Source organism: Pezoporus occidentalis, unplaced genomic scaffold (genome assembly GCF_034315485.1).
Source record: "Pezoporus occidentalis ecotype Australia unplaced genomic scaffold, CSIRO_AGI_Poc_V1 ctg80, whole genome shotgun sequence".
NCBI lineage: Eukaryota > Metazoa > Chordata > Aves > Psittaciformes > Psittacidae > Pezoporus > Pezoporus occidentalis.
This window is the reverse complement of record NW_026916159.1, coordinates 390,987-406,575: the sequence shown is the minus strand read 5'-3', so window position 1 is coordinate 406,575 and position 15,589 is coordinate 390,987. Positions and strand designations below refer to the sequence as shown.

Below are 15,589 nucleotides of genomic sequence, written 5' to 3'. Positions count from 1 at the left end.
ACCTGCCTGACAGAAAGGACCCTGCAGTCCAAATTTGCAAACCACTGCAGTAGGGAGGGGCACTTTTAATTGTACAAAAACTTACTGAAAAATGCATGTATGTAGTTTCTTTAAATCTGAACAGTTTATGTATTTCTATCTTCAGTTAGCCCACTACATACTCAAGAAGGGTGACTTCATGGTGAACAGTTTTGTCATGTGTAGATCAGAAATCATGCCAAATGCAAGATAAATGGCTAACTACCAGCATTTTAGAAAAGAATCAGAAACTTCTAGTACCTAACGACTTGTCTAGTTTGAAAAGGAGTTGCTGAAACTGAGTCATCTGCACCAATTTCTAAAATGGAATGGATTTTTAACTTAATCTTTTATTCACAATATGTAGAAGTCTGCATATATTATCTATTTAATTTTATTATCGGATGTCATTCTATATAGAAACTGGCAGAACAGCCAGATAATTACGTCACTGTCTTGCCTGCTTCTAAATCTTTAAAATACATAGTTTGGATTTTTTTGTCTAATCTGTTAAACCTCCTGAGCAGTTGCCTCTTTGATTCTTCTTTTCCCACACACCCCTAATAATCCTAATTCATGTCATGTAAGGAGGAGCCTTATACTCTGCTGCTTTCATAAAGCTTGGGGTAAACTGTGTTTTAAACTTTTCGGGATGTTTGAAATCACTGCACATCACTGCACTTTGGCACATATGGCTTAAAAGCATATACATTAATTTTTAATTCCCTTCAGATGTGTGTGTGCTGCTCCTGAGAATCCCAGCAATGAAACTTTGAGGGTATGGAGGAATATGAATAAGTCTGTGGAAAGTATAGCATGGAATAATCTTACAGTTCCTGTGAGTATCTAAAAGCTGTGTGTGTATGTATAAAACTAAATACACAGTACCACTCTTGATTATTTTTTTTTTCATCTTTCATCAAGAAATATTTGAACCTGCACTGTTGTCTTTAAACCTATGGTTTTGAAATCTTTTATTCCTCCCATAATGTTTTAAACAGTCATTGTAGTTGCTCGGATCAGTGAGTGCATGGCAGTAAATGCTAAATATCATAATACGCAGTAGTATCATGAAATGTCTGATTGAGGTAACCACTTGAATTCTAAGAGACAGAACAGTCTTCTTTGTGAATGTTGATGAGATAGATAAATAAATAAGAAATTGCCTCCCTCAATTTCCTGGAAAGGGTGAACAAATATTTTTAAGAAGAACTGAAGATGGAATCTGCAGTTAAAATGTGGTAGCAAACACTTTTCATTTGTTAAACATTGGTATGAAACTACAATAGAATCAAATAAACTACCTAAATAAGGATTGGAAGAAAATAATTACCTGGGAACTTAAAACAGATGAACTGTTTGAAGGCATAGACTTGAAACATAACACAAAATGCTTTCATAACTCTGTGTGGCTAATTTGGCCATCTTAGGATATCTAAAATGGCAGTAGATAGCCATGTATGTGCTCTCCGTGTGTCTGAGCCTAGACATTCACACTGGAAGTAGGCATTTTGTACAGCACAAATACTGTGAAAAATCTCAGTCCATTGCTTGAGGCATAGCTGCAGTGTTTTCTATGTACTACCAGTGGCTCCTGCTTTACCATAATCACATAGGATGGCGGTTTTGAACTTAGTTTTTATATATTTTTTATATTTATTATGTATTTTATATACCTTTTCATTCTCTTAAACGTCTTTAGTCTTCCCAGAGATACATAACTGATCCAAAATTTGGTGGTGCTTATAATCAAAGTACATTGTTAACAGGATGAATTTATGTCTTCAGTTAAATTGTCAATAAATTAACCTGTTCTATAGACCAGGTTGTGGTAGTGCTGCTTACTGAATTTATTGTTGTTTCCTCATAGTCTGTGTGTCTACTTTAATTCTTTACTTTGCATTTCAGTAAGCCTTTTCGATAGGAATCATCTGACTTTGCTTTCTTTTTTATTCGTATTACTTATGATGCTTTTCTACTTTTTCTTCTTACAGTTGGATAAAGCTCATTTTATTAGAGTCCGTTTTTTTTTCCTTAACTGTACTGGGACAGAACAGTCAAGAATAAAGATGGGAGAAACTTAAGGAGATCTTTTTTCATGTTCACTGGCTTGAAAGTTGCTGTCAATAGTCTGCTTTTCTTGGGCTTTGTCCTCAGTCTATATTTAATACATTCAGTTATGTTATGCTCTGAGGAATAGAAATGAGGGTGCATATAAAGAAGCTGTTTCCATTCTGGTATCTTCCAGCATATTTTGTCGTCCTGAAATAATCTGTGGTAATCAGTGTGGCTCTTCTGCAACAGACAGCACACATTTTTGGCATTTCAGGCAGATGAAGGAAAGAACTCCCCTGTTTGTGATTGTAGAAATTCTCGAATGTGTTTTATATCAAAAACTGCAAGTTAGCTTGAATGTACTAAATGAATAAAATACAGGAATTTAAGAAGTTTTTCTCTTTACAGGAATGTTTAGAATTGCATGGTGTGTTTCATGGATCAGCTTGTGGGCGTCACGGACCATATATTCCAGATGTTCTCTTCTGGTCTGTCATATTATTCTTTACAACATTTTTCCTCTCCTCTTTCCTTAAGCAATTCAAGACCAAACGCTATTTCCCAACTAAGGTAATTCTGATTAGACTATTTTTATCTTGTGATAAAAAATTAGTATAACTTAGAGGAGTTGAATTTTCTATTTAGCCTCAGAAATTTGTATTGTGAGATTTCTTTTAAGACAAAAAAACTCCAACCCAAAACAAATAATCCAAACTTTAAACAAGAAAATTAACTGATTATTCCAAAAATGAAGACATTAGAGGAAAGAAATTGGCCACAGAAGTTTCGGTGCTTATTCTCTAAATGTTATAAACATTAGAAGATCTAAAGCAGTCTGTTTCCCTGTATTGTTGGGTACTGCCCAGGTACCATTTGGAGAGATAATACTGCTGCTAGGTTTTCTTCATCTAGCTGTACAGAACAACTTATTGCTTTCCCCAAACTGTTGACATATGAAGGGTTCTGAGTAGTTCCTCAGGCGATTGCTATTTCTAATAGAGGCTAATATAATGATTATCCCTGGAGTGATTTACACAGCTTATTTCTGCTAGCCAGAATAAAGTGGTTAGATACTTTGTAAACCTCAGCCCATTCCTACAATGTGCTCCTAATGTTTAGTAAAGTCACCTCTGATAACCTTGCAAATTATCCCTCTCCTGTCATCAAATGTATGAATTTTGATTTGGGACAATTCAGTGCTGTGACTGAATCAAGCTACAAGACACTAGCTGTGATGGCCCAGCATCCTAGTAGGGTTGAAGGGACAGGAAGATGAGGAAGGAATTATTTTAAGTAATTCACTTCTTGCAGTAGGTCACTTTTAAATGAGGTAGTGGGATGAACAGTTGTAGAGAATACTTGCCTTCTGCAGCTTCATGCTGTTCTGGCAGGCAGCTTAAATTTCAAAATAAAAAGAGAAAGTATATTTCATGTTCAGTGGTGTAGTATAATATAAATAGACTTCACTTTTCACAGGGGAGAAAATTGTCTTTCTGTACACACAAATTACCATGATAAAAAAGCAAGAGTTAACACAAGTTGTTTCTTTATAGGTGCGTTCTACCATCAGTGACTTTGCAGTATTTCTGACCATAGTAATAATGGTTTTGATTGACTATCTCGTAGGAGTACCTTCTCCTAAGCTTCACGTTCCAGAGAAATTTGAAGTAAGAAATACAACCTTTTAAAAAACTTAACTTTTTAAATGCTTGTGGTTTTGTGGACAGTAGAACAGTAGAATTGTGTGGGAACAGAAATTTATCTTCTTTACTTACAAATTAGTTGATAAAGTAACTTCTCTTTTCTGTTCTGGATGTATGTCTCATCTGACAGAATAGACTATGCTTTATATTATAATATCACTAAAACAGAAGCATTCTTTTGTGCGAACATGCAAAAATGAAGGAGTGGAATGGATCCATATAGGTTTAATATTCACACATTACGGCTAAATCAGTCTTTTGGTCAAAGCTGTTGGAAAAAAATCAAATATTTAAAAGACTCTTGATTTGTTCATTTGTTGATTTGCAGCTGTTTGCAGCAATAAAATCTGCATTTTATTTTAGTAATTTCTTGTTGTGGATCTTTTTTAAGCCCACCCTAAAAGACCGAGGATGGTTCATGGATCCTCTTGGAAGCAATCCTTGGTGGACGCTTTTGATAGCTGCTGTTCCTGCATTACTCTGTACTATTCTCATTTTCATGGATCAACAAATAACAGCTGTCATTATAAACAGGAAAGAGCATAAGCTGAAGGTAAAAGTGATTTTCACAAAGCTCAAGTGTTGTGTAAGTCAAGTTTATTTTAAATCAGATTCACTCTGCAATTCTGTGAAATGTTGCGAACAGCTACTACATAAGTGGATATATTAACTAACAAAGAACAAATATTATTTTGTGGACACCCTCAAAGTATTTAACTTTTTTAGTAATCATTTGTTTACCAGCTGAGTTATAAATATTGTATCATAAATAGAAAGTTTATAAAATTATTTGTTTGCTTAATTTCACAGAAAGGCTGTGGCTATCATCTTGATCTGCTCATGGTTGGTGTTATGTTGGGGGTATGTTCTATCATGGGCTTACCGTGGTTTGTTGCTGCAACTGTCCTGTCTATAAGTCATGTTAACAGCCTGAAAGTTGAATCTGAATGCTCAGCACCAGGAGAGCAACCAAAGTTTTTGGGAATCCGGGAGCAGCGAGTGACAGGATTGATGATTTTTGTCCTGATGGGGTTGTCAGTGTTCATGACCTCGGTGTTAAAGGTAAAAGACAGTTGTCCCAAAATATTTTCTTTGTGCTTTTGATTTTGATATTTAGCATTTCATAATGTTACACAGTTTTATTATCTTAATTAAAACATACCTGGACTCATTCTCAATTTGCTTTCTTAACAGCAGATGTTAATTGAATAAAAACAGTGGGGGGTCATGTAAGAAAATGAAAGCTGAGCAAGCTAGAAATGTAGTGAGTAGTGAAGAGAGGTACCTTCTTCCATATTACCTGATTTTCTTGCCAACTATTCTTTAGTTTCTTTAGTTCCTTAAAATAGTTATCCTGTAGTTTTCAGAGCAGAAGTGATATAGCAGAAGAAACAAACCCATCTAGTTTAAAAAAGTGATCAGCAGAAATTACATTGTTCACTTCTCATTCTTCAGCTTATTAAATTTCCTTTGATGTTTGAAGTGTCAAGATTATCTTATTCATTGCCATGGTGTAATAGATTTTTCCAGTTGTATTGTGGTCTCAGTTTACACTTTTTCTCTTAATTTATATCTACAGTGCCCTTCCAAAGACTTCATTGGAACAAAAGCAGTCAGTTCAGTTGGCTTTTTGCTCAGATTTGAGTAAAATCCATTTAACTTCTACTTAGCTGTTTCAAAGCCAGTAGTTAAAAGAAGAAATGAAAAAAAAAAACCCACACCTTTTTGTTGCCAAAATAGTAGCTATTGCATAACTGCATCTACCTTTAAAGAATTTTGTAAAACTCTGTTCAAAGACAGGTCACAAGTCGTTCACAAAAAGGTAGCTTCTAATGACTATTTAAGTTTAGGTAATGGGAAGATGGAGACACAGCTATAGTTTAATAAGAGCTACATATGAATTCTGAATAGTTGACCATTGGTATGCTTTAAAGTATGTAAAGGTCTGAAAACAAAAAGGCATAGCAGTTATAAGCTGCTCAATGATGCATATGTTTTTTTCTATAAAGAAAGTCTCACCTTTTACAGAATTCACTTACTTAAAATACAAATTCAGAAGTAACCTGGTCAGTGTCTTTCACTAATATGGACTGCTGTGTTATGCCATGTTAATTCCACAAGTAACTGTGGATGTTTTTTCCTTCCCAGTTTATTCCAATGCCAGTTTTGTATGGTGTCTTTCTTTACATGGGAGTATCTTCATTAAAAGGCATTCAGGTAAAGTCTGATTTTAATGAGTGATTTGCTTTTATTTAGCACTAAATGACACATTGCTTTTTGTGAACAACAATTAAATCAGCCCATATTGTCTGAATAACATTTAGGATAATTTACTGTCATGTTCAGCTGTTTGTTCCTACAGTGTTGTTCCTTCACTTCTCACTTCTTTTGAATTTATTCTTTCAGTAGTGTAGCTGAGCAACAAATTTTCTGAAATAACGTGAACTTTTATAGTGGTAATGGCAGGGGAAGAAACACAACAAAACACAATGGCACCGATACCCACCCACTTGAATGAGTGTTTTATTTGGGATTAATTTACGTTTCTAGGGTCCCCTAAACATGTTTATTTCCTTCCGGAGGGGAAGAAAATAATTAACTGAAGGATGATTTTATTCTTCAATGCAGTTTTTTGACCGTATAAAACTGTTTGGGATGCCTGCCAAACATCAGCCTGACCTGATTTATCTACGTTATGTGCCACTCTGGAAAGTCCATATCTTTACAGTTGTTCAGCTCACTTGTCTAGTTCTGTTGTGGGTGATTAAAGCCTCTGCAGCTGCTGTTGTTTTCCCTATGATGGTAAGTTTTCTGTTTTACAAGTTAATTGTTTTACAAGAGTATGTGCATCATCCAGGATCTCTTCAAAATGTATTTGCTACTTTGAGAAAGAAGGGAGTGGGAAGGAAACAAAAGAACCTGTAATACAAGTTTTGTTCACTTTTGAAACACAAGGACTTTTCATTTCCTCATAATAAACAATGCAGTTGTGAATAGGTACTGAAGGTGGAAATTATTTAACTTCGTGGTAAGATAAAAGTAGTGCAATCAAAAAGGGCTTCAGTTAAAAATTCTGAATGTACTGAAAGTGTGTATGCATTTTTGTTCACTTAAATAGTGTAATATAAATGATTCCATTATGGTTCCCTTAAGGTTCTAGCTTTAGTGTTTGTTCGCAAGCTCATGGATTTATGTTTCACCAAAAGAGAGCTTAGCTGGCTTGATGATCTTATGCCAGAAAGTAAAAAGAAGAAAGAAGATGACAAAAAGAAAAAGGAGAAAGAAGTAAGTATGAAAACAATCAAACTAAGCATGTGTAAGTTGCTAGGAAATACTCAGTGAGACTTAAGAACTTTAAGTGGCCTGAGCATATGACTTTATATACCAAATACATACTTTGAAACTTTAACTAATGAGATTTAAGGCTTGAGGAACTATTACTAGCAATTAAGTTGAACAGTCAGTTTCAATGATGCTATTATGAACTATGACTCTTATTTGTGATTTAAATTAGCAAGCGAAGGCGAAAGAAGCAGTTTTTAGCACAAAATGTTGTTTACTTTGCCTTTCATCAGGTTAAAAGAAAAGGGAGAGGGAGAGAAAAGCAGTGGATTACGGATCTTTGCTAACATTAATCACAGAACTCTTCATATTAGGGACATCTTGCTCATGTATGTTTGCAGAGCTGTAGTTAAAATCAACTGCTAGTTATGAATACTATAGTAATATTGCTTGTATAACTTTTCCATAGAAGCCTCACTTAACTGTACACCATCTAAGTGAATTTCTCACAAAACTCATAACACCCTTCTTTCCCACTTCCCATCTCCCCTACCTGGATAAAACACTTCTAAGAAAAAAAGCCTTAAACTGTATCTTCTGCATTCAACCTCAGGACCTATGGGGAAATGGCCTTTACCCCTATGGGAATGAACTTCAGTATGAGATACTACTTTGATTTCTGCTTCTTAAGTAACTTTATACATTTTTTTACTTGGAATTTATAGGAAGCAGAGAGAATGCTTCAGACAGGGGACAATGAAAGTGTACATCTTGCATATGGAGAAGCGAACTTGGATTTTCCTGTAAAAAAACTAAAATACAGGTATAATAAAAATGTTGGTCTTTTAAGAGTTTTGTATCATATGCTGTAATCACTTTATAGTAAGTTGATTGTATATGAGTTGGATTTTTTTTTTTTTCCCTAAGCTTCTAACTCAGCCATGATTAGGAAGTATAAAGGTTTATCTTATGGTGCAGTAGTAGCATTTTTGTGTTGTTGTGTTGTTCTTTCAAACTGCATCTTAATTGTAAATTTACATGACCATCCTGAACAGATCAGATGACTCAATTTCGACCAGCTGTACTCAAGTCGAAGAAGCTTCCTTGGTCAGTTTTTGTGGAATACTTGTGTGTTGCTGTGCATGAAATACTGAGTATTAAGCAACTAATAGCATCAGTTGAGCCATGTGTTTACCAGCCACTAGGATTTTTCAGAAAGTCTTAAGTGTGCAGTTCTTTGATGGTTTATTTAAATGAGGGCTGAAGTCTGTAATTTCTGTGATATAAAAAAGCCCCACCTTTACAGACAGCTGTTTTTAGTTAGAGGTCATTTTCTGAAAGTAAATGTGAGGACAGGGTTACTGGTTTGCTTCCAGAAATAGAAATGCTGGAGTTTCATTGATGGCAAGTTCCTTCAGCACACAGATGTACATACCTACCTTACTGCTTTATGGGGTGGTCTGTAACAGACGCCTACCAGGATATCTGCTTGGTTGGCCTTCCCCCGATCTTCACCCACATTCAACCTTCTCACTTACAACACTGAATTGCAGGTAGTTGATGCACTCCCTGACATACAGTGCATCCCCACAACCTCTCTTTCCTTGCCTGTCCCTTCTGAAGAGCCTGTAGCCATCCACTGCAGCACTCCACTCATGTGAATCAGCTTAGTTGTCGCATATTCTACAGCAGTTCAACACAGCCAGAAGATGTGACAGATAGCTTGCCAGCTTTTTTTGCCTCTCTAATACTAAGGGTTCCTAGGTTGAAAATATGCTTTCCTACAGATCTAGAGTACTATCAGTTCTACCTTGATCCAAGTTGGGAACAAGCAGATTTTTTGATTTAGATACACATTCCTGCCAAGTGCTTTTGTTTACTCTAGGAGTAGGCTTAATCAGACTTTAGCAACTCAAAATGATAAATGCTAAAGCTTTTGAGCTGCTAATTGCTCTCTCTGTAGTGCGTGTATTTGCTATATATTTCACTGTCTTGCATCTTGTGGGGATTCCTTTAGGAAAACATGGCTTTGAAACATTTCTGTGCAGTTTCAAGAACTCTTACAGATAACCCTCGTGTACATTCTGAAGTTTAAATATGGAACAAACCAGAAAACATATCTACAGACAACATCTAAGTTCACTGTACACATAAATGTGTGGAGGGCAAAGGGAGAAATAGGTTTTGAAAGCTTACCATATGTGAAGGTCAACTTCTGTAGGGCTTGGGGGTTAGTGGCAAAAAAACCTAGAAAAATAATAAGACAGTGCAGGGAAAAAAGAAAACCAACTTGAAATTTGTCTAGATATTTGGCGTTAATTTTTACTAGTTTGAAATCTCAACTGAGTCACCAGTTTCAAAATGTTAACATCTGCTTCTTTGCCCTTGATTATTTTCTGAGAGCAACTTAAAAAGATTCTGATTTATAAAAGCAGAATAGTGTGCTTAAGTTCATTTTTTCTGAGCATGTTAACTATTTTTCTGAAGTTACTTCATTTCTAAATCATCTGTGCTTCAAGTATTCTCAATCTTAGTGATACCTATGTGAAAAACTGTTTCAAGATACTCTGTGATTAAGGCAGTGCTAGTGAGTTAACTTTTCACATTTTTCTTCAAATGCATTAGTAATACATGAACTCAACTTGTGGCTGTGTAAATATTGAAAGAAGGCACAATTGATGTAAGTGATGAGTGCTAGTAAGTATAATGCTGTTGCAAGGTATGGAATACTAACGAGAAAGTATGTTTGTTCTTTAGCACTGATCCCTCAATTGTAAACATATCAGATGAAATGGCCAAAACTGCACAGTGGAAGGCTCTTGCCATGAGTACTGAGAGTGCCAAAGTAACCAGAGCTAACCTGAGGTAGCTATAATTACTCACGGGTTTTCTAACTATGGTCTTCTGTTTAGCAGCTAATAGCTGTACTTGTATTTCTTGAAATGTGTCTCCAAAAAAATGAGCATTCGTGGTTTGTAAGTCTGCATTGACTTATTACTTTTGAGGAACTTGAATTTATTTTTTGCTCTTTACTCTGAAGTGAAACAATTTCTATAACAAATTCCAAGTATTTTATTAAATGTATTATTGCAATTTTAAAGTTACTCTATGTGCTTAATGCAACTGTATGCTACTCTAAATGGCATAGGGTTTCTAAAAGTTTTACTAGAGTGTACCTGAGCATGGGAATTGTTTGATCTTGAACATAAAAAATACCAGTGGGAATAAAAGGTAAGTCCAGAACTTCCAATGTTGCTTTATGCCACCTGGTTTTTGTGAGTGAGTTGGTTGTTTGGCTTATTTTTCCCCAGTCACTGTCTGGCTGATCTGTCAAGGGGAACAAAGCAAATCCTGAATATTTGTGGAATATCTGCAGCTTCCTCAAAGGCTTGTAGTTTATAGGGGCTGGTGTCTCTGGACTGTTTCATCACAATGCATCTATTGCTTAGTAGTTTTTATGTAGGAAAAAGGGGAGAATGCCCCCCCATGACTCTGAAAAATAAGCTTATGCAATCCTTTCATGCATCTTTTCTTGGTTGATCCCTTTCAGCCAAGTCTGTCAAAGGAAGACAGGTTTCAGAGATATGAAATTGGCAAGTTTTGTGGAAAATTACATCTCGGTGGGAGAGTTGGTTTTAAGGGAGTGTTCATACGTAATTGAGCTATCGGGTACCATTGAGCTTGCGTCATGGAAACAGCAGTAGTGACTGGTCATTTAGTCACTTGTATACCATCTGTTTATTCATCACATGCGTTGCTCCAACTTCATTTTGCCCAGCAGTAGGTCACCCAAAGGTAAAGAAGAAAACAAGGAGACCTGTCTGACCTGTCTGCAGTATTTTTTGATCTACTCAGTATGCCATCTGTTCTTTTATATTTTGCTGTAAGACACATCCCTTTGATTCCATCCCATGCTCACCTTGAGATTAGTATGGTAAAAATTGTATCTTGGGAAGGAACTTGCTAAAACTACAAACAGAGAATAAAAACCACTGGTGCTAAAACCCAGCTCTTTCAAGAGGCAACCTGATACTGCATGAATCTGGAAAATGTTAAGGCACCAGGACTTCCCTGAGCGTTAACTCGATTGGTTTCTGTTCTGAGGCATTTGCAACCCTTTCTTGTATAGTGGGTGCTGGAGAAATCTAGGGATGTTGTCACTGCTCAGTCTGAAGCAATTCCCAGTAATTTTTTCATCTCAGTTCTTTTAAGGTTAATTTGAGTAACAGTCTTCATCTGATAATAAGGATAGATGCTTAGTGCTATAGTAAAAATGGTTCTTTAGGTACTGCTGTCTTCAGATATATAGGTTTCAAATAAGATGTAGTTTGAAGCAGGTGGTGTCTTTTGGAATCCTAGACAACCCATTGTGGGGGTTGGTGTTATTTCTTAAAAATCTTACCTTTTTATAAAAGTACATATTTTAGATCTTTTTTGTCTTAAACTGATCCAGATTGCTTTTTCTTATTCCCTCCACCATCTCTAATATTTTACAGCTTCTGTGGTGTCCAGGTACGCTTACTAAGGAATTTTTTCTTAGGTATTTTATTAAGGTACATTTTGTAAGAAATCACAGAATTTTTCTTCTTGCATTAATTTCTAACACATATTTTTTTTTCCTTAAAGAGGAGGTGCATGCATGTGTCATCTCTTCTAAAATTCACACCTAGAGAATCCTTTCTCTTCCTCTGGTCCAGTTTCTCTTCTACTGTCCTCTAACTACCTCAGGATATTCCTTTCTGTCCTTGGATAAGCCAATCTCGGTGGCTGTGCCCCTAAAGAGTGTCAGTGCTTCAGGTGACAGCCAGCCCATTGTCATTAGGGTCTTCCCCTTGAACAGACACTCATGCAGATTTCTGACTGTTACTACAAGTGTGGTTTCCCATTTTGAAAAGACTGTAATGTTTTCCCAGTCTTGTATTGTGAATAGAATTGCTTCCCTGCCCAGTAATTAAGCAATATTAATAAGAATGCCTGTTATGTATTTTTGAGTATTTTTTAACTAGACGGTTTTGTTTGGTTTAAGAAGTTTTGCAAACCACTTTCAAATCACTAGAATCTGTCAAAGCAGTGAGGCTGGAAATGGGTATCTAGATGAGATATTGGTGTTTTCTCTCTAAGCTTGTACTGTTCTGTGAATAGTATTTAACCGTTACTAGAATGCAATAGAAATGCATTGTCATCAAACTGTCCTTACGTAAATACTTTTCAGTGTTCATTGTGAAGTATAAAATATTTGAAAGCTAATGTTTACTGGTGAACCAAACCTTACCTTTTCCTCTTTGCTTTCAAACAGCCCTGAAAAAACAGAAAGTGTGAAAATAAATGTGGAAGATTCACCTGTTGTGAAATACGTGGATGCCGAAACATCTTTATAGAAGTGAACCAAGGGGAATTGCATATATTTGTGTGTGTATATATGTAGCTGTAGGATATTATACTGTGGAAGTGTGATTTCCAGTTTAAGGAGCGTCATATATTTAATTCTGCCATTGTTTAGGGCACTGTAGATATGCTTGCATAATGAGAAGGTTTTCCTACAAGTAAGTGGTAATCACACTTCATCTATTTATTTTACTGGAAATTTTATTTTCATTTTTAAATAGGAAGATTGTAATGGATGCGTATTCTTTTCAATAATCAATATGTGCATAGAAGTTAAATCAGCTTTTGCTGATGATTACTGGTCCACATTGCTTAAAATTTTGCAATACCTCTGTTTATAATGTGTGCTACAGAAGTTTGTTCTCCATGCAGGCAGTTACTGCTTTTTTTGCAGGGTATCCTTTTTTTTGTGATTTCATAGAACAAATATTAATGTGCTGTTGACAAGAACTACTGTGTTTTATGTCTCTACTACATGCTAGTGTTTTCTGGATTCTGTCTCTCCTGTTTTACAGAAGTGGCCTAGAGCCCTAAGTCAGGTTAGTTAAGCCTTAAGATAGATATAGATAGATACAGATATATATATATATACACACACACACATATATATATATATAAAAATACCCTCTTCCACTACTTTTTTTCTTCCTTTTAAATTCACTCTTGATTTCTCATTATTATCCAGTAGCAGAATGAGTGCAGTAATTTTAGTTACAGTCCCAAGTCAGTATTTATCATTCTGGACACTCCATGTTTACATGATACAGACGGCAATTTGGTCTCTAGGAAGTTACACAGGCTTACCATACTATTTCTCTTCGAGTCTTTTATTCCTGTTGGTACTTATTTTTTCTGTAACAGTTTGATTTACTCAGCTCCAAGACTGAAAACTTGGAGTATTTCATGTCATCATCAAATAGATTTCTTAATTTTTAATTTTATTGTGTATTTTACTAAATTACGTGTAGTTTAATTCTGTAATAAGTTTATGATCAGTATTATTTTATGGATTAGAAATTGCTTGTGGTATTTGTGTGTACAGTTCTGATCTTCTCCATTGTAAAGGGCATATATGATAGCACACCAACTTATTTTTTAAACATTTTATTTATTTTAATTAGTATAAACTTTTATCATGTGAGATGGAAAAGTAAATATTCATTTATTAAAGTAAATGGGATTGAGGGCTCACTGATAAAGATGCAGTTGTACTTGCATTTTCAGTTTCTAGTGTTCAGCATTATAATATTTGAAATAATGAGAATTTTATGTATAAACGAAAATCTTGATCAATTACCTGTGCAGTTTCCATTATTAATAGTTTTTTGCCTTACCCTTTAGGTTTTTTGCTTTAGTTTTTGAAATTATTTCTTTTACATTCTGAATTGCCACATAGTGGCTTTAATTCGAATCTGTGCTCATTTAAAATAAAGATACTGTTTGCTTAATTCTGCTTTTTGCAGAGTTGGGAATTTTATCATGGGCCACATGATAAAATTCTCAACAACTGAAAAAAGAGCTGATTCCGGAGGAGGGCAGAGTTCATCTGAAAATGCCACTTGAGGTGGAAGACAATTGGATTTTACAAAAATAAAACAATCAAAATAAGTAGAAACATTTAAAGATAGCATTTAAGTTACACAGACTGGTACCATTCCCTTTCAATGTAATATAATTAAGGTTTTTCTTTTTGACTTTTCCTTTTTTTATTTGGTTGAATTCTGAGAGGACAGTTTAAAGAAAGTAAATTATAGTGTTCAGCAATATGAATAATGGTATCCAGACTGTCATAACAAAGGCTCAGGTCAGTGGCAAAGCAAGTGAGGTCTGCATTACCAATTTCACCAGTCCTGTGTAAGGATCTCTATAGATGTTCCTTCATTCTTAGATGATAGCATAGCTTGTGCCTTAGCTTGAGTATGTGTGCTTTCAGAAAACACCCATGTTTTCCCTCTATTAAAACTGAGATTCAGTGAAACTAGCAGATGGTTTCACAAAACTTTCTGCATTATTTAAAAACAAACCAAAAACCAACCAACCCAAACCCAAACAAACAAAACTCAAAATAAATAAATATCCCAAAAAACCAAACAAAACAAATGCAACAGAATAAACCACATCTGCAGGTCCATTGTTGACTACTGAGTAGCTTTTGCTGCATCAAAGAGGGAAGATACTTTGGGCAATTTATGTAGTACTGTCCACAACACATTACTTTTGTTCTAGTCCTTCCAGTACTGTTTTACACTTCATGTACACAGTCCTGTAACAATTTATAAATACCCCAAAAATGACTGTAAGCCTCTTTGATTTTTCCATGTCTGGAATCAGGGTTCCTTGGTGCTGCACACGTTGTATCTGGCTTCTGCTTCAGAAGGGTTACGTGCTCGTCAATATTACAGGAAGTAGATATTTTTCTAGGAAAGCTGAATAGAAAAAACAAACAAAAAAAAAAAAAAACAAGCCAAAGCCCTACAAGTCTAATCACAGTATTTATTTAATTTTAATTGTGTAGATATTTTTTTATCAGTGCCAGAAATGCCGTGACTTGCAAAGCAGTTTACAGTGACCTTTAGTTCTGCTGTTCTTGGTCAGTAGTATGTTACAGTTGCACTTTTCCCCCTGTATAAATAGGAGAAGATCTGGTGTGAAGTGCATAAAACCCCGCTGATAATTTATGATTGACTGGCTACTCGTTCTACACCTTCTCTGCTTTAAAATCACACATAGTATTAAACAGCTAAGGACGTAGTTTAAGTAATGTTTGTTTTGCCTTAATAGATGCAAAAGAGCAGTGATAATTGCTGTGCACTGATTGTTTTTTCATAGGGGTTAAGCCCTGTATAAACTATGCCAATATATTTCCACTCCAACTGTCAGAGGAAAATAAACAGCCCTGCACTTTCTTTAGATGCCTTGATTTCCTGGAATGGAGCATAGTGCTACTGTGTGTCTGGCTGCAGAGCCTCCTCAGGAAGTCCCTCTTTTTCTTTCTCCTTTGTTTTTTTTTCTTTTCCTTTTTCTAATTTATTTATAAATATGAATGTTTACATAAAGTGTAGGTCTTAACCTTGACCACTCCATTTAAATTATCATCTAAAATATTTCACTTAAAATGCAGTCTCACGTTTAAATTATATTCTACA

At 35.3% G+C, this 15,589-nt stretch overlaps 1 protein-coding gene across 11 annotated transcripts in view; it reads left to right on the top strand.

Moving 5' to 3' along the window:
• Positions 1 to 13,008, top strand: part of SLC4A7 (solute carrier family 4 member 7) — an 85,082-nt gene extending 72,074 nt beyond the window's left edge. For 8 of the 11 annotated variants that reach the window (XM_062603579.1, XM_062603578.1, XM_062603573.1 and 5 more), the window contains 11 exons: positions 751 to 856; positions 2,482 to 2,643; positions 3,627 to 3,740; positions 4,168 to 4,329; positions 4,587 to 4,838; positions 5,925 to 5,993; positions 6,405 to 6,578; positions 6,930 to 7,061; positions 7,784 to 7,881; positions 9,816 to 9,923; positions 12,355 to 13,008. In XM_062603579.1, the coding sequence (XP_062459563.1) occupies positions 751 to 856; positions 2,482 to 2,643; positions 3,627 to 3,740; positions 4,168 to 4,329; positions 4,587 to 4,838; positions 5,925 to 5,993; positions 6,405 to 6,578; positions 6,930 to 7,061; positions 7,784 to 7,881; positions 9,816 to 9,923; positions 12,355 to 12,436 (1,459 nt within the window). In that variant the 3' untranslated portion in view covers positions 12,437 to 13,008. Of the gene's footprint in view, positions 1 to 750; positions 857 to 2,481; positions 2,644 to 3,626; positions 3,741 to 4,167; positions 4,330 to 4,586; positions 4,839 to 5,924; positions 5,994 to 6,404; positions 6,579 to 6,929; positions 7,062 to 7,783; positions 7,882 to 8,113; positions 8,166 to 9,815; positions 9,924 to 12,354 lie in introns of all 11 variants that reach the window. The other 3 variants (XM_062603580.1, XM_062603576.1, XM_062603577.1) reach the window with 2 other exon arrangements.
• The last annotated feature ends 2,581 nt before the right edge of the window (positions 13,009 to 15,589 follow it).